The sequence below is a fragment of the Lygodium microphyllum genome, chromosome 15, assembly GCF_053477565.2.
Source record: "Lygodium microphyllum isolate KBCC chromosome 15, Lygodium_microphyllum_v1.1.10, whole genome shotgun sequence".
NCBI classification, from domain to species: domain Eukaryota; kingdom Viridiplantae; phylum Streptophyta; class Polypodiopsida; order Schizaeales; family Lygodiaceae; genus Lygodium; species Lygodium microphyllum.
The window spans coordinates 45835945-45863325 of record NC_141149.1 but is presented as its reverse complement, the minus strand read 5'-3'; the positions used below and the strand labels follow the sequence as shown (position 1 = coordinate 45863325).

Sequence of the window (27381 nt, the reverse complement as noted above, 5' to 3'; positions counted from 1 at the left end):
TGTGCTTGAAGTTGCTCAAGAACTTGATGTATCTTGATACTTAACAATGGCACTACTTAGGTATACAAGGACCTTAACAAAGAAGTTATCTAAGAACTTGATGTTAAGGAGAAGCTTGATGCAGTTCTTCAACTCACTCCCTTGCTAGGTATTTGAAATGCATCTTATGAAGGGCCTTCACTCGTGCATTGTGGTTGGAGGGACCTAGTACAACAGGTTAGTGGGGTGGAAGGTGACCTATGAAAATATACTATGATAAGGTATAACTCCCAACCATGCATGCACTTGCACAATATAGCAATCATAGTTGGCACCAAATGTTCACCAAAAACATTTTTGGTAACCTTTAACTAAAAATTTTAAAGGAAATTTTGAGTCAAATTATATGTATTTTTTCAATAAAAATATTCTAAAGTTGAAAGTTTTAAACTTTATACTTTAATTTTTAAAAACAGATTTTAAAATTTTATAATTCGTCTTGCATTAAACCTTGATTTTTTGTGAACAATGATAGGCACCTTCACGAAACGCGCAGTGTGAAGGTGCTCTAATTCACATTTGATGGTAGAGGGGAGCAAACTGATCGTGCAAACGGGGAACATGTTATGTCCCAGACTCTGTCGTGAAATAAATTTGCGATGACATTGGCAATCTTTAGACGGAAATCCTCAAGGACATTATGCCATCCTTAACTCATGCTTCCATGGACGCCACTGCGTCTTCACCCTTGTGCACGTCGTACTGGTGGTCCGTGACGATGGCTCAGTACGTTCCTCCTCCTTCTCCGGCGGCTCTCTCCCGCGCCTCCCCTTTCTTCCATAAGTACAGGCGGACACCAGGCACATGGCTTTACTCAGCCGAGCAGGCAGCTACTCTCACCATCGCATGTTCTGCTGCAGCTAACCATCACCACACCTTGGCGCTCACCCTGCGAGGCCGTGTCCACGTAAGTACCACTCTATTCTCCATCTTCGCCGGTTTCCCTTACTTCAACGGGCGCTTGAAGTTATACCAATTTCCCTTATGAATGCAAGTATCGTTCTGTTTTCCGTCCCGACGGATTTCTGTTACTAAACACCTGTCGCTGGCTTGCTTGGTCGCAAGTAGCTGATGAAGCTTTTACCGTAATGTGGATGCCTTAAGTGCCGTTTCCCTTCATAAACGACTGTCTTTAGCTAATTGGTTGCAAGTACCTTATAAGCCTTTACTGTAAGGACGCTTTCATTCGTCTGTTTTGATTGCACGATATTCCTCCATGATTTCCTTCCTTAACAAGGACGCATTTTCGTGTTAATTCAGGAGGAGCACCTTGTTAGGAACTTGGCGTTTACCAGGCCTAGTGTCCGACCCGCTAAAGATGGAGATCAGCCATGTGCAGCTCCTGGCCGAGTCGTTTTTGCAAGCTACATCAGGATTGCGACCAACACTGTACGTTTGAAATCCCATTGTCTTTATTCAGGAAGGATGCGAGTTCTTTTTACTCACAAGAGATGCTCAACTAATAGACTTGCCTTTAGACACAAGTTTGCAAAATCTTACGTATTGCGCAAAGGAAGTCATGTGCATGCATAGAAGTGCAGCTTTCTGAGAATAGCTGCGGACCACATCAGACAAACCGCTTCCTCCTCTGAACTCCTCCCCTCTTCTTATTTTTTATCCTTTGCCACAGTAGCGTCTGAATCTGACCTCAAACCGAATGTATTTGACCTGTGCTCATATTGCATCTACATCTTGTACGGAACCTTCAGCTCAATTTCAGCCGAAAAAATTAGCTAATTAAATCTGCTGAAATTGGCCTAACGCATGCACCCTTTTGTATTAATCTCACAAACCTGGCTGTAATCATTCTAAGCTGCTGAATTGCCTATTATGCTTCAAGTCATGATTTCTAAACGCTGTCACCTAAGCACTTTTTGCTTGGGACGATCAGGCGTTGCTATGACCTCGTCTTTTCCCCGTGATTAAAATCATTATACTCCTTGTCTGCGTGCATCTGAGCATATCCTGTTTTGAAGAGGTTCTCTAAATTATTGACACCTTCTTTGGAAATAATTATCTGATACCTTTTTCTCTATGTTGCAAACTCGAGGTGGTGCTCTTTCATCATTCAATGTTGTTCGCTCATGCACGATTTATATTCCATTGTTCATGTGCAGAAAACTTAGAAATGAGTTCTACCACTAGACTTTCTTGAGTAGCAAGATATCCTAGCTGATATATGTGACCACTTTATGCTAGATGATTATAGAAGAAGTAGGACTACTGCTTTTCTTTTTAAATACATGAACCATGAGAGCTCACCGAAGTAGATCCAACGGAATGGCCTGATGGTGTCTGAGACAGCTCTTGGTATGCCGTATCTCTAAATCGAGCCATCTGATCTGGAGACATACATATTAATATCTCTTGCAACTCCTCATCGCTTATCCCTCGGCTCATCGTGCTTTTCAAATATTGTCAAAGGTCACTTGCACAGACAGAAAGTGATGTTAGCATAATCAATATAAAGATTAAAGCAAAGTACGGTAATATAACTCTGAAAGAAAATGATATTACTTAAAATGCATATTCTAGAGTACCCTTATAAGCGATTAATCAACGGATTGAGTAGGCGGATGCTGCAAGTATGACGTAGCCTATGGTCCCATGTCAATCTCTTGGCACAACTCCGTATATACTGGAAGGTCAATAGATAGGTCACCACAAAAGGATGAGTCCACCTTTCTCTCAAAGAATTCATGGCCTCCTGTCTTTCTGTCATCATTATTTGATTCTCTCTCCTCTATATGCTCCAAGCCATCTTCGACCTCCACCCTTTGCAATATTAATCCCTTCATGTGCATACTGTCCTCATCTATATTGGGAACATTGCTTTCATCATATACTCGCACTTCGGGGAGCTAAAGGCATAACATACCACTATCGAGGTTGTTGGGATTTTAGATAGAAAATTACATGTTCAAAATCACATATAAGAGAATTTCAATATTTGTGATATATCTGTATCGTTATAAAATTTAAAAAACAATTTATGTACCTGTTTACAATGGGCCGGCAAGACAAACGTGTCGCGCAGATCCGTCCATCCTTTTTCAAAATCTATTTCGAGAAATCCAGATGGATCTCGTCGAATGGTTGTCCCAGCTCCTTCCAAAACCACTTTGAACCACTGCACATCAAATATGATCATGGAGAAGCTACGGTAATCCACTGAGATAACACTTTGCAAGTTCCCAAAATACTCAATGTCATCTATAATGGTTTTTGGATCTGTGGCTCACCGTCAGCTTTCTTACTCAAACTTTGCCATGACACCATAATTCGTTGTGGAGTGCATTTTGTTGATGTGCTCGACGTGAAAATGTCACCTGTGCGACTACGCCACACTATATATTTTGTACTGTACATTGAAACAGTTAGATTAGTTGTCACATATAAAATCTAGATACAACAGCTTATAAAACATGTGGTCACCTTTGGACTACATCCCCTCCAGAATCTTCACTTCTGTAATATTTCCCCCGTCCACTGTGCATGGAAAGCCCCTCTAACTTTCATTAAAATTAAATGTTTTTTTTAAAATATTCCTCTTATTGTCGCTGGACAGGTGGCGGGGAAAGGAAGAAATCGTTGATGACAAGAGAGGAGGGAGAAGGCAATGACGTCGAAAAGAAAAAGATGACGATGATGATAATTCCGAGAGGGAGGCCACGAGTCTACCACCCCCCTTGGCTCCCTCAACCAATCGTGGCTAAATAGGAGGCTACGAGCCCTCTCTGTGATGCAAAACAGGTGGTGATCACCGCCACCACCACTCCACCTTCTCTCTCCCCCGTAAGCGGAAGAGAGGGACAAAATGTTGGGAATAAAGGCCCTCGTGCCTTTTAATATGGTCAGGTGTGAACACACCCTTAGCACTTGTACTTACACATATATATCTATCTAAAAATCTAAAGTGGTACACTATCATTGTATCCAAAACCCGAAGAAATCACGGGATGTCAAAGGCAAAAGTTGCTATAAGTTATGCTGCACAGGTACTTGGTGGTATCTGGTGCCAGTTGTTGGCCGAGGTTATCCATTTGGCCATAAGTGTCAGTTGGTGATACTAGAGAAGTGGCGTTTAATGGTACCTAGCACCAATCTGATGGTCAAAGATGGCGCAGAGACACTCGGGAATGGAAGTTGCCTAGCCAATTTAATTATTGGCCAGTTAGATTATTTTTCAGGGCACCGAAATAATTATTAGATTAATTTTCAGTATTTAAAGATTGAAAATTAATATTTAATTATGAAAAATGCTAGAAAAACCATTTGGGAAGACTGCCACTTGTCAAAAATGCCCATGCAAGACTGAAAAACGTCTTTAGAGGTTGGAGAGAAGCATTTCTATAAATTCAGCCTGCAAGAGAGAGGGAGGGGAGGCTGGTGGTCTGATTTTGCAGCCATTGGAGGACCTTTTGAGGCTGCCAAGGGCAGGAGAAGACCAATCAACAGAAGGAGACAGCATCTACAGGCTGTTGAGACAGGGCAGCAGCTATAAATGACTGACTTTCTTCAGTTCTTTGGATCTACAAGTTGTTGTGGCAAGGCAGCAACTGCATTTGACTGATTTTCAGTCATTCTTCGCGACACAACTCTGAATTTTCTCTCTACAGCTTTCCCTCTCATCTCCCAGCCATTTCACAGCCTTGCTCTGAAGATCTCAGCTTTTGGACCCTTGGAGGCTGAGAAATTTCAGATTTCTCTGCTGTAAACTCTAATATGTAGCAGAAATTAGGGTTTAGCAGCAGCCTCGAGAATTGTGCCAGAAATTGGAAGCTCCAAGACTTGGATTGAACAGGGCTGAAGCTGTTTTTAGCCTATTCAAGTGGAGGGACCAGCAAATAATTGAATTTCGGGCATTTTCCATTTCCATCAAAGCGGGTAAAGGCCAATTGATTGCCCGAATCAAGGGCAAATCGGATTAAAGACTTGCTGGTGATTCATCACAGCAAGGGGAGTTGGAATACCGAAAGGGATTGGGAGAGTCCCATTGTAAATCAACTTATTCTTCAATAAAGCTAAAGAAATATTGAAAGAGGCGCCAATTTTGGGGCCAATCGGGTGTGCATTGTCCAAGATCAATAGGTAAATTTGTATTTTCAGATTTGCATTAATTGTTTGCTACTGTAATTTAGTTGTAATCAGGGATTTACCACCCATCCACGGAAGGAAGGCTGGTTACAACAACAATCAACAATGTTGGGATATAAAGGCCCGGTAACCTCCGTGTATAGTATACGCACATTGTACATGTGAACACACCCTTTACGTGCCCTAAGTATAAATACATTTTATTCTTTGTGTACCAACACATTTTTGATACACTCTAATCGACTCGTACTTTCACTCTGCTCACACCCTCTCCAGCCATCACACTCTCACGCTCACTCCTTTTCGACCATCTCTTTGAGCTGTTCCCCTCTTGGTCCAACAACTGGTATCATAGCTAACTTTTGTGCATGCTTCCCGTGAAGAAGACCAGCAGCTGAGCAGCCATGCAAAAGACAGGCAGAATATTGCTTGAGGTGACCAGGCAGGCGTGTGGAGAGACCACGCTGCAGACTAGCGACAACAAGACACTTAGGCGGCTGCTGTTCGTGATTAGGTGACTGCAGGTCGACAGAACGTGGACCAGATAGCAGTCGCAGGCGAGTGACAGGCGGGCGACTGGGTGACAGGCGGCGTGACGGACCTGCGACTAGTGTCGTGTCCAGCGGCGACCAGCGCGAGCAGGCGGCGTCAGTGTCAACCTCTATTTTCTTTCAAATCTTTTTTTTGAATATCCTCTTCCTTGACGGGAGTTCACACGCCAGAAGCATAGATCACAAAGTTGTGAGGATTCGAGCCAGAAATTTGGGGCTTTTCCCAGACTGGACATAGTTCATGCTTGTCAGTGACTATCGAGTTAGAAATTGCAGACATTGCGAGCAGTGACCCAAATTAATTTGGGGATTTTGCCAAATAAGTGAAAATTTTGCCCCTTTGAGCAAAATTTCCTAACATTGGATCCTAGAAACTTGGGGCTTTTCATGTATTGGCAAAGTTTTGCTCAGCTTAGTTAGATTGGCTAACATCTATGCAATTTTGGACTTGAAATTTTGGGGATTTGCGCAGAATTTGGTAAATTTCTGCATCTTTTACTTATTTGTTGGCTGGTTCATGTACAAATAGCAGAATTTTACTTCTGGTTGAGAAAGAACAGCAGTGCATTTTGCTGGTACAGCTTGTGTTTTTGCAGATTAGTGCATTTACTTTTGTGTTCGTGATAAAATGGCTGCAACTTCTTCCAATTCAGACATCAAGAGTACGATGGAGATCAAACGGTTTGATGGTCATGGCTTTGACCTTTGGGAAGACCGTATGCAGGGTATTTTGTTCCTAAAGGATTGTGAGGATGCCTTACAAGAAGATAAACCTGCACTAATGTCCGATGCAGATTGGGCGAGAGTGAATAAAAAGGCTGTGGCTTACATAAAGATGGGTGTCACTGATGACATTCTGACAGACATTAAGGGTTTAGATACAGGTCATGCAATATGGGAAAAGCTGAAAACTACTTATGAGATCACCACACCTGTTAATCAGGTGCATTTAATGTGCAAGTTGGTGAATATGTGACTCGATGAGTTAATGCTTGCAGCTGAGCACTTGAGTCCATTTACAGGGATTCTAAATTAGCTCAAAGATGCAAATTTGGGCTTTGATGATAAGTTGAGGGTGATCTTTTTGATCATGACACTACGTGACTCTTGGGAGACCTTGGTGGTTTTACTCAGCAATAACCCCAATCTCTTATATGATGGGGTGAGGGGTTCTATCTTGAATGAAGAAATTAGACGTATGTCTAGTGGAGAAGGCAACAACTCAACTTATAATGTAAGAGGTAGGGCTGAAAAGAAAAATGCAAATGCAGGGCAGAGAAACAGGAGCAAGAGCAAAGGAAAGGAAAGAGTGACATTACTTGCTATTACTGTGGTCGGGAGGGAACGGAAACGCCCAAGAAACAACGTTTCTGCAGATTGCGATTTGGGGCAAAACTTTGGCTCGAACGTGAGCGCCTCCAGACTGTTAGCCATCAGATCTTGTCCATACAGTCGGACTGCACAGTCAGACTGCCACGTGGCAGTCCGACCTGTACCAGGACAGTCGGCTGCATTTAATGCAGCCGACCTGTCTTTTCTGGCGCCTGTTTTGTGGCTATTTATAGCCGATATTCCAGCAGTCTTCTAACACTTCTGTTCGCAGATTCAGGCTGGAGGCTCGTGCAGATTTCATCTTTGTCTGCAAATTTCAGGTTGGAGATCGTGCAAACTGCAGCAGACTTCGAGGTGAACAGCAGGTTGCATCGTCGAGGTGGAGACATGCAGTCCCGCGCACTGCCCCCGTGTACATATTTGCATATCTTTGTATACAGCACACTTTATACAGCAGATCTTCATCTTCCACTGTCTCTTTCTCTCTCTTCTCTCTGCGTTCTCTCTCTCTTAGTCTTGGTCCCACGCTTCTGCATCGCTGCACTCTGACATGGTATCAGAGTAGTGTAGAAGGGCTGGCTGAGTGAAGAACCAACCTGAAGAGGAGATTCCATCGCGACACAAGGTTGCGTTTCCAGCGTTTGAGGGCGAGCGGGAGGGCTGCGCCTCGGAACAAGGCTGAAGCGAGCGTGGGTGTGCGGGAAAGGAGTCCAGTTGGTGGATTTGCTGCTGTTTGAAGAGGAGGAAGGCTGAGTTTTCAGTCTTCAAGTGCAGGTTTTGCTTTTTCATCGCCTCTGGCGGGTGAAGAAGGTTCAGGACGTGGAAGAAAGAGCCCTAGCAGGCTGCGTTTTCACAGTCAGAGGGGGTTGCTTTTGCGTTTGTGAAGGCATTACAGGTGAAGATGTCTACAGAGATTGACTTGGAGTTCTAGACAATCATGGACCGGAAGGTGCCTGTCTTACCGGCTCTTCCCGCAGATCAAAAGCTCGATGGCGACAATTACCGCATTTGGCGTGTGATGATGTTGGCCATCCTTGAGTCCTATGATTTGGCGGAGCTTGTACAGGAGATCGACCGGCCCTCGGTAAGAGATGAGTCCAAACTCTCTTCCGATGCTCGTGCGGAGTTGGCCAAGGCACAGTCTCACTGGGACAAATTGAATGCCCGGATTCGTTCTTTTCTTTTTCTGTCTTGTACTACAGCCGTGATAGCCCACATCGAGCACTTGACGGTGGCTCGGGAGATATGGCTGGAGCTTGATCAGATGTATAATCGGATGACCCTTATGAAGCGGGTTTCTTTGGAGGTGCAGATGCGGACCTTGTCCGTGAACAAGTCTTCCTCGTTGCAGGAGTACATCAACAAGCTAAGACAGCTTCAGATGCAGGTTCAGAATGTGGGGAAGCCGATTTCCTCCGAAGACATGGCGATTACACTTTTGTCCCAGTTGCCGCCACGATTCGGTGTTTTCTACTCCGCCCTTATTGCTTCCGGGCGTGAGTCTACTCTTCGGTGGGAAGAGGTGGTTCCTATGGTCTTGGACCAAGAGGAACAACTGAAGGGACAACATGCTTCCAAGTCGGAAGCCTTGACAGGTCAAGCCTCTCAGAAGAAGGGGAAGGACCAAAAGAAGAAGAAGGAGGACAACAAGTCAAAGAAGGACAAGGACAAAGAATCCACATGTCATATTTGCGGAAAGACTGGCCATTGGAAGAAGGATTGCCCTGACTGTTGGGTATTTGACTTACGCCTCACTTACGCCTACGCTTATATGGGAGTGTCGGTGATCAGTAGGATACTGGGGCACTTTTTACTCTCGGTAGGAGAGGTTTTTTCCCCTAGACTTATGGTCTTATTGTCGTATGTACTTATGTGCTTATGTTACACACATTTGGGCACTTAGTGTGTGTCGGGTATGAACACCTCCTACAACCCTAAGGTTTAAGGGTTGTACTTTATACTTTCTGGTTACACTCATTCAGTCTATTCTCTTGGGTGTCGTGCTTCAACTCTGTCTCTCACTCTCACACTGTCTACTGAATCCTGGCTGCACCTCGATCCTTCCATCTCACATTTGGTATCAGAGCAATCTTCTGTCTGCTGTCTGCTGTCTGCAGCCCCTGCTAGCTCTGCCCAGTCGACCAGTTCAGTAGCTCGACCTGCAGCCCGGTCTGCCCGCCAACACCGCCTGATCCCGCTCGCCAGTCCTCGTTAGGTTCTCCCTAAACTGCCTGGGCAGTCGCCAGCTGGCCTGGGCGCCCCTTGCCTCCAGCACGCCTGCCTCCAGCAAGTCTATCTCCAGCACGTTCGCCAGTCGCCACCAGTCTAAAGGGCGACGCCAGCTCCAGCGCCACCAGCGTTAGTCCGCAACGTCAGTCTCGTCGTCAGTCTGCCAGCGTTACAGCCCGCTAGCGCGCTATTCGTTGTTGCAGTCCACGAGTCACTGCTGCCCGCCCGACAACCTGCCACACAACACGCGCCGCCCGCCCGACGACCCGCCTGCAGCTCGCGACTGTCCTCCTGCCGTCTGACGAGTCCACGTTAGCAACCTGCGTTTCGTTCGCACGTCTGACCAGCGACCTGCCTCTGCTCGTGGCCTGCTCCACGTTAGGTACATTTTTAAACAAAATTTTTTTAATTTCAGCCCAGAACACAGCTCTGGAAGAGGAGGTTCATACGCGGCAAGCACAGAACAGGTGGGGGATAAATTTCATGCAAATTTCTGGACTGGATCATCAGAAATTTTGGGGCTTTTGTGTATTTTGTGGACAGTTGCATTTGAACTGCTGGTACAGTCACAGAAAGACTGTTTTGATAGAAATTTTGGCAAAAATTTTGGGGATTTTGATATAATAGTGTTGCAGTGCACTGTTTGCACCTTGGGAAGCGTGCATTAAAAGACAGTTTTCTGACAGAGTACGCCTTTGCACATTAATTGCAGAAACGTGTTTGCTGCAATTTCTGGAAATTTGCAGGTTTCCAGTTCATACTGCTTTGACATTGCTCATTTTGTCTTTGGAAATTTGTCATAATGGCAAATCAAGGAGGTAATGTCTTTACGTATGTATCCAAGGAAGACAGATTGGACAGAAACAACTATTCGCTTTGGTCATTCATGATGAATAATGTATTAGTGGCCAAGAATTTATGGGATTATGTCAGTGGAGAGGAAACTCGACCGGGAGTTGTAGCTCCTGTTACTCCTCCTTCCCATGGCGCACGTGGACAACGGGGACCTCAGCCCGCTCCACCTCAGCCACTTCCTCCAAGAACTGCAGCTCAAAAAGCTTCGGATACACGTGATGCACAGGCCTTGTCGTTGATTACTCTGGCAGTTCAGCGGTCCATCATACCTCATATCCGTTCGGCATCTTCTTCACGAGATGCATGGCTGACTTTGGAGCATATGTTTGTAGGAAAGAATGAGACTCGGATCTCTTTCTTAAAGAAAGAGTTGGAAACTCTGAAGATGCATGAAGGTGATTCTATGCAGGATCACTTAAATAAGATTCAGGACTTGAGGGAGCAGCTCATGAATGTAGATGAGTATTTTTCGGATGCACAGTTGATATCCACCACCTTGAATTCCTTACCTCCTTCATACTTGTCTTTTCATACTGCATTGAACCTCACCACGAGGATTGCTGAGTACCCACTCACTTTTATTCAGCTAGTTAGTTTGCTTCTAGAGGAGGAGCTAACACGGAAAAATAGTGGTGTGGATGCTATAGTCTCTGAGCAGGCTTTTGTGGCAAGACAGAAAGGCAAAAACAGCAAGGTGAAAAATGCTCCACAGAGTTCTGGCACTTCGGGCACATCGCAGAATCAGACACAAGGGGGGACGCAAGCAAAAAAAGAAAAATGTCATTATTGTAAGAAGCCCGGCCACTATATCACTGAGTGCAGGAAGTGCATTGCCAAAGAGAAGAAGAAGGAGTCAGGAATGTCTGTTTATATTACTCCTTCCACTGCTAGTGAGTCCGCGTCCTTTGTTGTGGACAGGGACTATTGTTTTACACTTGCAGTTATGAAATCTCTTGGGCCGATAGAGCACTTAGCTCTACAGAGGATGCTGACACTTGGTTCTTTGACAGTGGTGCTTCTAGACATATTACATCTCGCAGAGATTTGTTTGCTTCAGTTAGTGCACCTCCCGTTGGGAAATCGGTGCAGTGTGCCAATAATGCATCATACCCTGTTCGTGGTATTGGGGAGATTCAGCTCACAGCCATTGATGGCTCTATTCTCCGCCTGCAGGATGCTTTGTTTGTGCCTAGAATCAAGAAAAATTTGCTTTCTATTTCTTCTTTGGCACGTAGTGGTTTGCAGGTCACCTTTGATGATGACCGCTGCATGGTTAGAGAAAAAGAATGCATGACTTTGGTCTTGACAGGATCTTTTTGTCATGGTTTATATGAGTTGGATGCTCTTTCAGTAGATCAGTCAGCATACTTGACATCCACTCTTACTCCTGCTATGATACAGGCGGAGTTATGGCATGCTCGTTTGGGGCATGTAAACTTTGGCAGCTTGATGCTTTTGTAGCGTACTCAGATGCTGGATGGCTTACCTCCCTTGGAGAGACCTCCTGAGCACTTATTCAAGGGATGCATTTTGGGGAAAATGCATCGGTTCTCATTTCCTCGTGATGTTGCTTTCAGAGCAACAACCAAATTGCAGTTGGTGCATTCAGATGTTTGTGGGCCTATGCAGACCATGTCATTGGGCGGTTGTTATTATTTTGTGACATTCATTGATGACTTTACACGTTTTGGTTGGGTCTACTGTTTGAAAAAGAAGTCAGAAGTGTATGATGCATTTTTGGCTTTCAGTGCACTTGTTGAAAACCAATCTGGACGCAAGATTAAGACTCTCCATTCGGACCGAGGGGGGGAATACATGTCCTCTATGCTGAATTCTTTTTTGCAGCAGAAGGGCATAGTCCATTAGTATACTACAGCTTATACTCCACAGGAGAATGGGGTAGTAGAGAGGAAAAATCGGTCACTCATGGAGATGGCCAGATGTATGTTGAAGGCAAAGAGCTTGCCTCATAGTTTTTGGATGGAAGCAGTCATGTGTGCTTGCCATATTTTGAACAGATGCCCTACCAAAGCCTTGAAGACCATCACACCATTTGAGGCTTGGAACAGCCATAAACCTTCTGGTGGTCACTTTCGTACCTTTGGGTGTCTTGCCTATGCCCATATTCCACAGGTACTAGAAAAAAATTGGACAACAAGGCTGTTAAGTGCATTTTTATGGGATGTAGCAATGAGAACAAAGGCTACAGACTCTATGATCCCGTTACAAAGAAGGTTTTTGTCAGCAGGGATGTTGTTTTTGATGAAAAATCAGAATTATCCTTGGCTGGTTTGGACACATATCAGGCTGCCCGTGATGTTTTTGAAGGGCTGCTGCCCATTACTTTTGGTGATTCAGCTGGAGGTTCAGAAAATGAACGTAATGTTCAGCCAGCTGCTCCTATGGAAAGTGCAGAAATTCAGCCATTGGCTGATCGAAATATTCAGCATCATGCTGAAACTGAAATTCAGCAAGAGCTTGCACACAGTCAGGATGCTAGACAGTTACCTAGATGGTATTTACAGACTATGCAAGATAGTCCTTTGGATGCACCCATGGCTGGTCGTACTAGAAGGCAAACTCGTTTGCATGATTCAACACATACCATGGAGTTTATTATGGCAGCAAGTACTTTTGATAATGAAGAGCCTGAATGTTATGAGGATGCACAACACGGTGTGCATTGGATGGCAGCTATGCAAGCTGAATTAGATTCTATTACTAAGAATCAAACTTGGGATTTGGTGTCCTTGCCTTTTGGGAAGAAAGCCATTGGAACGAAATGGGTCTACAAATTGAAAAGAAAAGCAGATGGATCCATTGATAAATACAAGGCACGGCTGGTAGCTAAAGGCTACGCACAGAAAAAGGGCATTGATTATGAGGAGACATTTGCTCCTACTTCTCGTATGACGACCATCAGGTCTATGATTGCTTTGGTTGCACATTATGGTTGGACAGTGCATCAACTAGATATCAAGACTGCATTTTTACATGGGGAACTTCAGGAGGAAGTTTATGTACAGCAGCCCATTGGTTTTGCAGTTGAAGGCTCAGAACATTTGGTATGCAAGCTCAAAAAGGCACTATATGGTTTGAAACAAGCTCCTAGAGCTTGGTATGAAAAAATAGATGCTTTCTTGCTTGGTCAGGGGTTTCTAAACAGCCCATCTGAGTCTACCCTTTACGTATGTAAAGAAGGGGGATCTATGTTGATTTTATGTCTTTATGTTGATGACCTTTTGCTCACTGGAACATATGCTGATCAGATTTCAGCATTCAAACAAAATTTGCAGCAAACTTTTGACATGTCTGACTTGGGAGTTTTGCATTACTACTTGGGCATCCGGCTCATACATAATGCTCGAGGTATTGGGCTATCACAGTCAAGGTATATTGGGCAGCTTCTTGAGAAGTTTGGCTTACAGGATTGCAAGCCAGTTTGTACTGCCATGGAACCTGGACTGAAACTGTCATTACATGATGACAGTGATTTGTTTGATATGCATACATATGCTCCTGCAGTTGGATGTCTTATCTATCTATGCAATACTAGGCCGGACATATAGTTTGCAGTTTCAGCTTTGAGCAAGTATATACATCAGCCACGTATGTCACATTGGCAAGCTGTCAAGCGTGTTTTTCGCTACTTGCAGGGTACTTGTTCTCTTGGGTTGCTTTATGCCAAGGGGGGACCACTACAGTTACATGCTTACAGTGATTCTGATTGGGCTGGGGATTATGATACACGTCACTCCACTAGTGGCAATTGTTTCTTTCTTGGCTCTTCTTGTATTTCTTGGCTTAGCAAGAAACAATCCACTGTTGCCACATCGTCATGTGAAGCTGAATACAAGGTAGCTTTCACTACCACAGTTGAATGCGTATGGCTTAGACGCTTGCTAGCTGATTTGGATGTATCTGTTACTGAGCCTACTCCTTTGTTCACTGACAGTCAGAGTGCCATTGCAGTGGCACGGAACCCAGTGTTTCATGCTCGCACGAACCACATTGAGATTCACTATCACTTTGTCAGAGAGAGGCTACATGCAGGTGATATCAGCCTTGTCTATTGTCCTACCACCAGTAATGTGGCAGACATCTTCACCAAAGCTCTTCCTCGTGACAAATTTGAAGCATTTCGCGATGCTTTAAATTTGATATCCTTTGGTGGCGGATGATCCTTGTACTCTTGATTACTCTTCACTCCAGGGGGGTTTGTTGGGTATTTGACTCACGCCTCACTTACGCCTACGCTTATATGGGAGTGTCGGTGATCAGTAGGACATTGGGGCACTTTTTACTCTCGGTAGGAGTGGTTTTTTCTCCTAGACTTATGGTCTTATTGTCGTATGTACTTATGTGCTTATGTTACACACATTTGGGCACTTACTGTGTGTCGGGTGTGAACACCCCCTACAACCCTAAGGTTTAAGGGTTGTACTTTGTACTTTCTGGTTACACTCATTTAGTCTATTCTCTTGGGTGTTGTGCTTCAACTCTGTCTCTCACTCTCACACTGTCTACTGAATCTTGGCTGCACCTCGATCCTTCCATCTCACACTGACAAAGACAAGAAGGACACCAACAAGAAGGACACGAAGGATTCTGGAGCGGTGGCTGCACCCTCATCAGCTGCGTTTCTTCATCTAGCTGTCATTGAGGACTCTACACCGTATGCTTCTGATGCTGCGATGACAGCTCCCCAGGCTCGAGAGTGGATCATTGACAGCGGTGCCTCCCAGCACATGACTCCTTCATCAGTTGGTGTTGCCCAGTTGCGACCTTCGCGTGGGCAGATTCTCATTGGAGATAGCTCTTCGATGTCTATTGCAGGACGGGGTGAGATGCAGCTTATTCCAGATGGACGTGGTGGTACCCATACCTCAGAGGTCTTGCATGTGCCAGGCTTAGGGTATCATCTACTTTCGGTTCATAAGATTTGTTCCCTTGGACTTTTGGTGGAGTTTGACAGTGATTCGGTGCGAGTCCTTGATCGTGCGTCAAGGAAGGTTCTCTCATCACGATATGAGGAGAACAGCATCTACAAATTGACGTCTTCTACCACCCTCCCTACTCTTCCTCTTACCTCTTAGACACAGTCAGAGCTATCCCATGCTCCGTTTGGTCACCTCAACTATGATTATCTTCGGAAGGCGTCACGTGGATAGCTTGTTGGAGGGTTGCCGGACATAGTGGTGAGCTAGCAGCCATGCGTCTCCTGCATTCGTGGGAAACAACGTAGGGATGCGATTCCCAACAAAGCTTCGCGGCGGTCTACTTCACCGATGGAGCTTGTATCTACGGATCTTTGTGGCCCTATGAGGAACGAGTCCTTGAGAGGAAGCTCGTACTTCATGTTGATCGTAGATGACTACAACAGGATGACTTGGGCCTATTTCTTGGCGTTGAAGTCAGAAGCTTTCTCCCACTTCAAGGATTGGCTTCTCTTTGAGGAGAACCGATCGGGCCGGCAATTGAAGACCTTGCGATCCAACAAGGGTGGTGAATTTGTTTCTAATGAGTTTGCTCGTTTTTGTGCAGATAAAGGTATTCACCAGGGGTTTGCTAACACCAACACTCCTCAAGAAAATGGCATTCTTGAACGGAAGAACCGAAGTGTGATCGAGATGGTGCGCATGTCACAACTCTATAGAAACAGAATTTGTATCCTTTTTCATTAATTTGTCTATATAATGAATTATTAAATTTATTTCCTTTGCACTAATTAGATATAAAGAAAAGTGCATTGGAGCTGGCCACTGATGAGTGGTCACAGATTATGGTGGACCCACGTGGTGGGTTAGAGAAAAGATAGTTCATACTTCCACCTATATGGCCCGATTGGGCGCCTGTGACCAGAACTCACACATATGAGGGTTAGACTCGCACACAAAAAAGATTGATGCCTTAAAGAAGTGTGGGCTAGATTCACCAGAACAGATAGTTACAATCAACAAGATGGCATGATCATGAAATGCTTGTATAATGTGCATGTGTGGGCTGAAAGCTTGAAATGCACATTTCTTTGCATAGGAAAGTCACATGAAGATTCTGATACCGTTTTTGCGATGTATACGGAAAAAGCTTTCATATGACATCCATATTGGGGAGGGGGGGAGGAGGAGTCTCTAAATTTTAGGAGATCCCTAAATTTTAGGAGGTCCCTAAATTTTAGGAGCCTCGAATTAGCCTAAAAATGCTAGTCCTAAAAAAATAGGGATGTCATTCTAAAAATAGTAAGTTCTGTACTCTGACTGTGTTTACTAAATTTGGTTATTTCTATTCTTGACAGTATTTAGCCCAAAAAGGAAGGCCATAGAGAAGAGACAAGTGTCAAGACACTTGTCACGTAAGTTTCCAAGTGTCCCACCACTTGTCACATCTCATGACATGTGGCTGGACACTTGTCTTGTGTTACTCCACTTTCCCCTTTTGTACTAGCTCTTCTCTCTCCTATAAATAAGAGCTCGTTTTTCTTCATTCAGCATCATTTTTCTTTGCTGTAAACTCATGTACAGCACCCACAGATAGCCAGAAACTGGCCCATCCATCCCCATCATCATCCCCTACTTCTGCATTATCAAATTCCTCCATATTCCCTCTTCTATCACTGCTGTTTTACAGGACAACAAGCCTGTAAATTCATTACAGCACCTTCTTCTCAAGCTCATTCTTCCATTTAAGCAACAAGAAGCAAGCCCTATCCATGTTTTACTGTTCAACGATGGAGAAAGGCCGATTTTCCCTCTTTCTTCTCCCATACTGTAAAGAAATTAGTTCTTATCATTGCATAATAGATAATGCATGTGTGTTTGTATATCTTTGCATGATCTTGTGAGAGTGAGAATTACTTCTCCTCACTCTTAGGTTGATTGTAACTGAGCTCTTCCCTAAGGGACTTGGGTTGAGCAGAAATACATTCCTTCGGGGGGGGTTGCCCATCTTCAACCCTCAATCTTGTCTCCATTACTTTTACATTTTCATGGCTGTAATTTTGTAAGTAATTTTCATTTTCAGCTTTAAGTGTTCATTCTCTTTTATGTTAAATCTCGAAAACAAGCGAATATCATAATTGTTAAGCATACTACGTTGTTCGGGGCGTTTACAGCGCACCATGATGGAGTACCAACAGACACCTCAGTTTCTGTGGGCCGAGGCTGTGGCTACTGCAGTTCACATCGTTAACCAATCCCCCACTTCGGCCGTTGATGGGATGACACCTTTTGAGGCTTACTTTGGGACTAAGCCCGATGTTTCTTATTTTATTGTTTTTGGGTGTGATGCCTATGTTCACATTCCCAAGGCTCATCGTGATAAATTTGAAGCAGCTTCCCGAAGACAGGTGTTTGTTGGCTACAGCTCTCAATCCCAAGGCTATCGTTTGTATGATCCCGTCAAGTGGGATGTGTACACCAATCGAGATGTGCGGTTCGTGGAGGTTTCGGCCATAGCAGCGGGTGAGGAGCATCCCGTTCTTGGAGATCTAGGGGAGAGTTGGGCTCTCGAGACAGTTCCTTTGGAGCCCGCGCCTTTTGATTCCGATTCTGTTTCCGGTACAGAGTCTACCGTTCCACCGGTCCCCCCCCCCCGAGGAGTTACCATCGGTGAATATCCCAGAGTCTTCAGCTGATGGAGAGCGACGAGGAGAGATCCGGCCTTCTCCTTCGCTGGGCCCGTGACACACTCCGTGATTCAGGGATCGAGGGGGTCCTTGAGGAGTGGGGACCGCAGGATGGTCCGCGGCGGTCACGAGGCACCAGGCACATTCTACGGAGCTTGTATGCTCTAACTATTGTTTGATGACCCGTGTTATGCAGGATCGAGAGCCCACCTCCGTGAAGGAGGCTTTACAGTCCGCACCATGGAAGAAAGCTATGGAAGCCGAGTTGAAGGCTATTGAGAGGAATGGCACTTAGTATCTCGTGCCTCGCTCCCCGAATAAGAAGGTGATTGGCGTCAAATGGGTCTTCAAGACCAAGTACCTTAGTGATGGTTCTTTGGACAAGCAGAAGGCTCGCCTTGTTGCTAAAGATTTTGCACAGCGCCCAGGGATTGATTGTCATGACGCTTTTGCCCCCACTGCTCGTATGGCGACTATTCGAGCTGTTCTTGCCTTGGCTGGCCATAGGAGATGGCCTGTCTACCAGTTGGATGTGAAGTCGGCCTTCCTCAATGGTGATTTGAAAGAGGAGATCTATGTAGAGCAGCCTCTGGCTTTGGATCTTCAGATGGGACAGTCTACAGGTTGAAGAAGGCCTTGTATGGCCTCAAGTAGGCTCCGCGTGCATGGAACGAGAAGATTGATTCGTTCCTTCAGTCACAGTTGGGATATCGGCGCTCCAAGGCCGATCCGCAGCTTTATCTACACACTTCCGAGGCTGGTTGTGTGCTTTTTATGTTGTATGTTGATGATTTGATTGTCACAGGTGATCATGCACAAAAGGTCAAAGAGACGAAGGCAGCTTTACATCAGACGTTCGAGATCACGGATTTGGGTCTACTCCATTTCTTCTTGGGCCATGAGATTTATTAGTCTCAAGGGGGATTTTCATCTCTCAGCAGAGGTATGTACAGGAGCTCTTGGTTTCTTTTGCGATGGAGGATTGTCGGACCATTTCTATTCCTATGGATCCGAACTGGAAGGTCACTTCACATTCAGCTTCTCCCATGGCGGATGCTTTCCGCTACCGTCAGTTGATTGGATCATTGATTTGGCTTCTCAACACTCGTGTTGATCTTTGTTTTGCTGTTGGGCTCTTGGCAGGGTTCATGAGTGAACCTCAGACGGTGCATTGGCAGGCTGCCCAGAGGATACTTCGGTATTTGAGGGGGACATCTGATTTAGGGATTCATTATCCAACAGGCACAGGCGGTTCAGATCTTGTACTTGCAGGTTGGAGCGACTCGGATTGGGTTGGTGATGTGGACCACAAGCGGTCTACAACAAGTTACTGTTTTACCTTGGGTGCAGGTGTTATCTCATGGAGTAGCAAGAAGCAGCCCACGGTAGCCCTTTCGTCTACTGAGGCGGAGTATCGGGCCACGTCTTCCACCACATGTGAGGCTGTGTGGATTGTTGGAGGAGCTTGGCTGCCCCCAGACTCGTCCTACTTTGCTGCAATGCGACAATGAGAGTTGCATTGCCTTGGTACGAAATCCTGTTTTCCATGCCCGGACGAAACACATAGAGATCCAGTACCACTTCATTAGAGAGAAGCTTCTGGATGAGACCATCGCTGTGGAGTACTGCAAGACGGAGGACAATCTTGCAGATTTGTTTATGAAGGCGCTTTCCCAGGCTCTACTTCGGAGACATGCCAGATCCCTCAGGCTTCTGCCTCGTCCAAGCTCTGAGAGGGGGTGTTAGCCATCAGATCCTGTCCGTACAGTCGGACTGCCATGTGGCAGTCCGACCTGTACCAGGACAGTCGGCTCCATTTAATGCAGCCGACCTGTCTTTTCTGGCGCCTGTTTTGTGGCTATTTATAGCCGATATTCCAGCAGTCTTCTAACACTTCTGTTTGCAGATTCAGGCTGGAGGCTCGTGCAAATTTCATCTCTGTTTGTAGATTTCAGGTTGGAGATCGTGCAGACTGCAGCGGACTTCGAGGTGAACAGCAGGTTGCATCGTCGAGGTGGAGACATGCAGTCCCGCGCACTGCGCCCGTGTACATATCTGCATATCTTTGTATACAGCACACTTTATACAGCAGATCTTCATCTTCCATTGTCTCTTTCTCTCTTCTCTTTGCGTTCTCTCTCTCTCAGTCTTGGTTCCATGCTTCCGCATCGCTGCACTCTGACACAGACTCCCACATTCCAGTCGACTTTTCACCTGCCTACGTTTCTTCTCTCCACTCTGTCGGGCCTGCTCCTTTGTCGACTGAGAACTCCAAAGCCATGTACACACACACACACATTCTCTCTCTCTCTCTCTCTCTCTCTCTCAAATTTTTGTGTGGTTGTAGGTTGTAGCCTGTGAATCGTGATTCTAATTCGTGAAGCTATGACCATCTCACGCTGCAGCCTGATGCTCTCTTGTGTGACTGTGTCTTATCATTTATGTTTATGGTCATTGACTGAGGACTTAGTGGACCATCACCCGTGGTGTTTTATGGATCATTAGTTATCAACTTATCTTTTATACTCTTGTATCTTTTTTTCATGATTCATGAATATGATCCAACCTCGAGGTGTTTTTGTGATTCATATATATCTATTATCATGTTACATGTAAATTGTAATGATCTAATCTTTAAAGTGTGATCTATGAATATCTTTAGAGTGTGCTTGGCACTTGCCAATTTAAAGTTTAAGTATATTGTATGAATCCTGATGTATCTTTCGATTTTGGAAATTGGTGCAGGCTATAGGTAACAGGTTATAGAAGTTAGGATTTAGGATCTCCGACCTAGTATGATAGTATCAAATTTCAATGTCAATAATCAATTGTATGTTAATCATGTATGTCAAGTATTTCTTGATCAAGTGACAAGTGTGGCTTATTGTCATCTATTATCTATATTATATATTAAATCGGGGTTACATATTTCCTTGTATCCCTGTTTTCTCGTTTCCCCGTTTCTTCCTGGAGACGAAACTCCGTTTCTACCATTTTCCCACTATTTCCATTTCGCTGTTTTCAAAACTCCAAGTAACTAGGATTACAAGAAGGAACAAGAGAGAAAGAAGAATGCAGGAGATAAAAAGAAGGAAGAAAAGATAGATACATTGGAGACAACCAAAGGCAAAGAGAAGGCCAACGTGGCCTCTAGCGTGGTCATAGAAGAGCTTTCAGATACAGAGGCTGATGTATTATGTGCAGTTGACTATGATGCCCTTGTATGTCACATGCAGGATATGTAGATTACCAAGGCTGATGTGATTGATGCACTCTTTTCAGTTGATGATGGTGTCACTCAGACTTGGATTGTAGACTCTGGTACCTCTTTCCATGTAACTCCTTACTTGGAGTATTTTGCTATGTTCAATGCAGGCAGTTATGGAAAGGTGTATCTTGGAAATAACCATGCTTGCAACATTGATGGGATTGGCACTGTACACTTGTCTTTAGACAATGGTCAAGAGCTTGTGTTGAAAGATGTCAGATATGTGCATGGCATTAAAAAGAGTTTACTATCTGTTGGTCAGCTTGACTTGCATGGCTACACCATGCTGTTTGGTGGTGGTTTGTTGAAAGTAAAAAAGGGTTCCATGCTGATTGCAAAAGTAAACCAAGAAGGGCACTTTGTATTGCTTGCACTATAAAGCCTCGAATGGCAAGTTTCTTGCAATTGCTGAAATTCGCAGCCACTTGGAGTTATGGCATAAGAGATTAGGCCATATGAGCCAAAAATGACTTGATGTCCTTACCTCTCTGAAGAGGGTTGATGGAAAAGGCGCTAAACTTGATTTTTGTAATGAGCGTCAGTTTGGAAAGCAAATAAAAAATCCTTTTCCTTTTACTCTGGTGTCTCACGTAAGTCCAATATCTTGGACTTAGTGCATTCTGATGTATGTAGTATGCCCGTGAAATCATTGGGTGGTGCTGCATATTTTGTCTCCTTTATTGATGATTGTTCCAAGAAGATTTGGGTATATTTGCTGAAAAATAAAAGTGAAATGTTTACTGTTTTTAAAACTTTTCATGCATTTGTGACCACTCAGACAGGTAGAAAGCTGAAATGCTTGAGAACTGATAATAGGGGTGAGTTCACATAGATTGAATTCAAGTCCTTTTGTGCATGGTATTAAGAGGGAGCTTACAGCCCCTTACGGCCCTTCTTCAAATGGGGTGGCTGAAAGATATAACAGGACTTTATGTGAAAGAGTGCGGTGAATGTTGTCCATTGCTAATCTCCCTCATGCATTTTGGGGAGAGGCACTGAAAACCACGGTTCACATTTGCAACCGCTTTCCAAACAGGTCCTTAAGTAATGGCATCCCTGAGGAGGTTTGGTCTGGCAAATCGGCCTCATATGACCATTTACGCATATTTGGCTGTGATGCTTTTGTGCATGTTAGGGATGAGCTGAGGAACAAACTTGACCCAAAATCTACCAAAGTCATCTTTATGGGCTATGGTGATGAGGGTGAATTTGACTACAGAGCGTGGTTACCTCAGTCCAATAAAATTATTTGTAGCCGTAATGTTGTGTTTAATGAGGCAAAATTGCTGAAAGCCACTTTAGCCTCTAATGAAGATCTGAAAAAGGTGAAGTTTCAGAGTTTCATGAAAATGCAGGTGCTGAAAATGAAAATGAAGGTGTTGTATAGCGTGAACAGCATGCTGAAAATGGTTTACAGCAGCCAATAAATGCTGAAAATAATATACCTCCAGATATAGACCCAATTCTTGAAAATGTCGATCATTGGGTACGCAGGTCTACACGCGTAAGAAGGCAACCACATAGGTTTGACCCCTCCTTGCATTATGTGATGCTTACAGATGAGGGTGAGCCTCTTACATACAAAGATGCCAAGTCATGTGAGTTCAGCAATAAGTGGGAGCTAGCTATGTAGGAAGAGATTAAATCTCTATATGCAAATGATACTTGGGATCTTGTGTCATTGCCCAAGGGAAGGAAGCGACTTCCAAACAAATGGGTGTACAAAGTCAAGATAGTTGATGGGAGACCTTTGAAGTGAATGAATCAATGCTATAAATGAATGTGAAAATGTACAAAGTGCTCAAAGGTAGAGCAATGGGAGTAGTCGGAGTGTGATGTCCATTAGAGATGGATCTTGAGGTTTGTAACTACTAGTCGGAGTTGAGATGATGTTGAATGTGGAAGGGCACCAGACGGGTAATGAAAAAGCAGTAGCTTAGAGGTTGAATCTGATAAATGCAGCAGTGTACCACCCATTTGAGGTGAGAAAAACTGAGCAACAACATAGCAAGAGAGTGCTGATGTAGGGTAGCCTGCACAGCCTGAAAATGCAGGTACTAGGGGTGTGATGATGACATAGTAGCTGGTGAGCAGGCTGGAAAACAAAAAGCAGCAATCTAGAGGCTGAATCTGGTAGATGCAGCAGTGTACCACCTGTGGGAGGCTGAGAAAAACTGATCGACAACAAAGCAAAAGAGAGTGCTGATATAGGGCAGCCTGCGCAGCCTGAAAACGCAGGTGGTAGGGTGATGATGATGACTCAGGAGCTGGTGATGGCCTGCAGGCTGCAAACACAGTTGTCTGACACCTCTTGGTAGCGCGACATCAGTTGGAAACTGGGCGCCAGGGGTTGTGAGTGAATGTGGCTGTAGTTGGCAAGGGCTGGACAGCTAATGGAGACGCGGCAGCAGTTGTGAAGGCTGGACAGCCATTGGAGAGGAAATCTAATGGCTGAAATTAGCAAGGAGTGTGATGACCTCCAAGACAAGGGATGGGCTGAATGGTGGGCAGCTTGCCTATTTATAGACGAGTGGATCCTCCTTAATTAGGGTTTGGCTTATGAAATACAGATACTCTCGAAGACTGTGCACTGTTTAATGAAACTTTAGGTAATTTATGTGTGTTGGGGCTGTTTTAAAAAGCTAATCAGTTTATAATGCACTTTTTAGCTCAATACACCCCTAGGAGTTGGCTATTTTATTAGCCTATGAACCTGGTCTTCGAAACCAATTTAAAGGGTAGTGATCGTTAAAGTGTGAGATTGTGCTATGGAATAGAAGCACAAACAAGGAGAGAGAATGGAAGAGGAAGATTGCAAAAAGAGAGGAGAATGAAGTGATAAATTTGCGCTGAATCTGAATGGAAAGCTGAATTAAATGATGGACTAGTTCAAAGCCTAATTTAAACAATAAACTATTTCGTTAGAAGGTGGCAAAATAAATGGTATGTTAATAAAACCAGGTCATATGCAGCATACAGAACTCACTCTACAATGCATCACTTCCTAAACTGTTCTTTTTTGTCATAATCCAAGGAGAAAATACTTCTACTCATTTGAAAAAAAAAACAACTGCATTAATCTATGAAGAATTGACTGAAGTAATCTTCTGTAATACATTAAATCAGGAAGCAGCAAGGAATCAAGACGATCTTGGTATCTGAATTTGTTCAAAAGATGGCCACATTCTTCACAAATATCCCTAATCAATCCTCATACAAAACACTTACTCGAGGATAGGGTGGCAAAACTAAAAATGTATTTAGTGCTTATTATGGCAGCCAACTACTCCATGAAATTTGTGTTGCATCCTATGTGCCATCTGCATCTGGGTTTGCTGTCATCATCTGTCGTTGGCTACAGTTTGCTTATTTTTGGCAGAAACATAAAGTTGCAATGCAGTTCAAGACTCCTCTTCAAGCAGACAAATTTTGCCAAGTTGTGAAGGTTGGAAAGCAAAGTAACTCCAATAACAGTCGGAGTATTTTTCGTGGTCTTAAAGATGTGCCAATAATACTAGCTACAGCATGTGTTAGCTGACGATGGAAACAAGGCAGAAAGCTTGCAGAGCCAATGGACAGAACTGCCTCCGTCCTCATTGCAACTGAGCAATTTAGAGGGATGCTCCGAAGGAATAGGCCTCAGACCTGTGGGTCATGAATTTAGTGAAGAGTCCCTTATTCAAGGCGTGAGGTGATAATGTCTACACCTTCATTTTGGCAGATAGAAGAGGATTGCACTGTCAGTTAAAAACAGCATTCATTCCACTCTGAATTTGTTGTTGATTTAATGTTTTGCTACAGGAATAGAATCCCAAGATTAGATACAGAGCTATCAGTATGCTCTCAGGAGTCGACGGACGCACTAAATGGGTCAGTCAATAGCCAAAACAAATTCTTTGTATTACCACCTCGTTTTCCTCGGACAGAGTTACAGAACCATCTATTTGAGGAAAGTAATTCTACCCTCAAAGAAAAAGGTATCTCAGAGGAATTCATCAGAATTGTTAAAGCACTTGATTGTTTTTCCTTGCGAGGACCATATTTCAAAGCAAAATATTTTTGGTCTGTTTGATTCAGAAGCAAGTCTTCCTGCGAGTGCTGAAATCTTGCATAGTGAACAGCGTTTGAAGGAAGAAATTATGGTGACGTTTATTCTTATAGTTTGAGGGGAGAGGGTTTTGATTGCCTAGTCTTATACCTGACGTTACTTATGCAACCAATGAATGTGTGCAGGCTTGCTTTCTTGATCCTGAATTTCTGGGTAATGTCCCATTCATCTTCATATGTTGGCACGTGGCAAGTTGATACAACGTGACTACCTTTTGTTGTCTGCATTGATTTTGACTGGAAACATGTTTTAAGTGTATGGTTTTGTCAGAAAGCAGAGTATTCACCTGAGAGTCTGAATATTGCATGTTTGAGAGTGATAAGGATAAACGTGGAATTAAGCTTCTGCTTGTCTCTTTATCCGGTCAAGGTTTTAAGGGGTGTTAAGGGAGTGAACATTTCCTCTGTGTTCCATCTGCCTTCGGGTCTTGTTCTCACTTGCAGTTTATGTTCCATGCAGAATTTGTGGATAAGGTAGAGCGAATTTGCGAGAGCATGGAGAAAGAGCTGAATGAGATGTCAGCCTTCCAGACATGAAGGTGATTGGTAGAGAGAATTTGTGCGAGCGCGGAACGAGACGTCGAGTCTTCCAGATATGCACACTCGGAAAATTTACGGAAACTAGTGTGTCTAACTCATCATGAAGTTTCCAACCTCTGATTTTCACACTTGTGCTGGATGTACCATGAGTGTAAAATCCTTGATCTCTTGTGGCTGAAGTGTCAAAAATGGCTCTCTACAGAAGTATATGGAAGCAAGTTTTACTGTGTGTTACATGCAAGATGAATCCAAGATTTGACTAGGTGTTAGAAGGTAAGATGAATCCTGCTATTGTCCCTTTTTGGAATGTAAGCAGAGATGGTTGGTTATGTTTCCTATACAGGAGGCTAGGAATGGAGTTGCATTTGAATGCCTTTGCTGGATTAGTCTGTCCTGGATTACGCTTTTGGGCTTGCCATGTGGCACATTCAAAGTGCTTGAATGGTGGCCATATGGCAGCCCCCCTAAAGCTTTCATTAGTATATTAAAGATAAAGATAAAGATTAAAGATGATAGATGTACACATAGACAAACATGGCACATTCACCATAGGTTCAATAGCCTTGAAGGTTGAACCTTTATGTAGTGAGAAGGAGAAAAGGATGCTTTCATGTTTTTCACATTGATGGTATGCTCTTATTATACCAAGGGCTACTTGTGGCTTTACTCTTGGCACGTTTTGTTTGCTGCTAGTGTTACTTGTAAATTATATGTGGTAATACATGTTTGGATAGTGGTTGAATCAATCATACTAGGTGCTGTGCTTCTAGATTCTTCCGATGCTTTGCGTCGGTATTCTCCTGGTACTTCGTATTGAGGTTGGAAAGCACACTTCATGTGGCAAGAGGGTCCATGGGAGGTTGATATAAGAGATAGAATCAAAACCTTCAAAAGCTTTGGCTACTTAAGACTGCAAGAATGTTGAATGTACGAAAATGCAATATATGGGGATGTGGCACTCACTAATATATATGGAGCAAAAGGATAAGATTAACGAGATTAAAGATCAAATTATATATTCAACGAAACATTATGACCATTTCTCAAGGTTTTTCAGAAGAGATTTCTATTCACATTGAGCTTATCACAACATGTCCTGCATCCACTTCATAGACGATGGAAATGCCCCAAATTCAATGGTTGGTTAGGCCTTCACTTGAATTTAGCTGAAATTCACTTTCAATCCTAAAAAATTCAAGTCTTGGAGCTTCTAATTTTTGGCATGCTTTTTGAAGTTATTGCTAAATCCTAATTTTTGTTGTAAATTAGGGTTTACAACAAAGAAATTTACAATTTCTCGGTCTGAGGGTCCAAATGTTGAGATCTTCGGAGCAAGGTTGTGAAATGGTTGGGAGATGAGAGGGAACTAAATATCACATAAATTTGATAAATTTTTTTTATAAATAATAATTAGTAATGTGTTTATATATATATATATATATATATATATATATATATATATATATATAGCTAATTAATTAATGTATTGATAATTAATGATTAATTAATGTATTGATAATTAATATTTAATCAATTACATAAGATAATTAATAATTATAGTATGAATTTTACAATGATTATTAATACAAATAATATTTGAAAGATAAATATATATAATAATTATTAGTTAAAATAATAAAATGTTACTTAATATCATAGATTTTAGTGTTTTATATATATATATATATATATATATATATATATATATATATATATATATATATATATATATATATATA

General features: G+C 43.4%; 1 protein-coding gene across 4 annotated transcripts; it reads left to right on the top strand.

Moving 5' to 3' along the window:
- Positions 1-548: 548 nt before the first annotated feature.
- Positions 549-26347, top strand: LOC148024481 (poor homologous synapsis 1). 4 transcript variants are annotated; one of them, XM_087694125.1, is made up of 8 exons: positions 549-946; positions 1300-1428; positions 24375-24440; positions 24520-24686; positions 24797-24972; positions 25073-25137; positions 25229-25306; positions 25563-26347. In XM_087694125.1, the coding sequence occupies exons 1-7, from the start codon at positions 680-682 to the stop codon at positions 25298-25300; spliced, it is 942 nt and encodes a 313-aa protein (XP_087550251.1). In that variant the 5' UTR covers positions 549-679; the 3' UTR covers positions 25301-25306; positions 25563-26347. The 4 variants fall into 4 exon arrangements, with proteins under 4 accessions (XP_087550251.1, XP_087550250.1, XP_087550249.1 ...); XM_087694124.1 differs by having other exon boundaries at positions 25229-25291; positions 25563-26345; XM_087694123.1 differs by having other exon boundaries at positions 25229-25256; positions 25563-26338.
- Positions 26348-27381: the final 1034 nt, after the last annotated feature.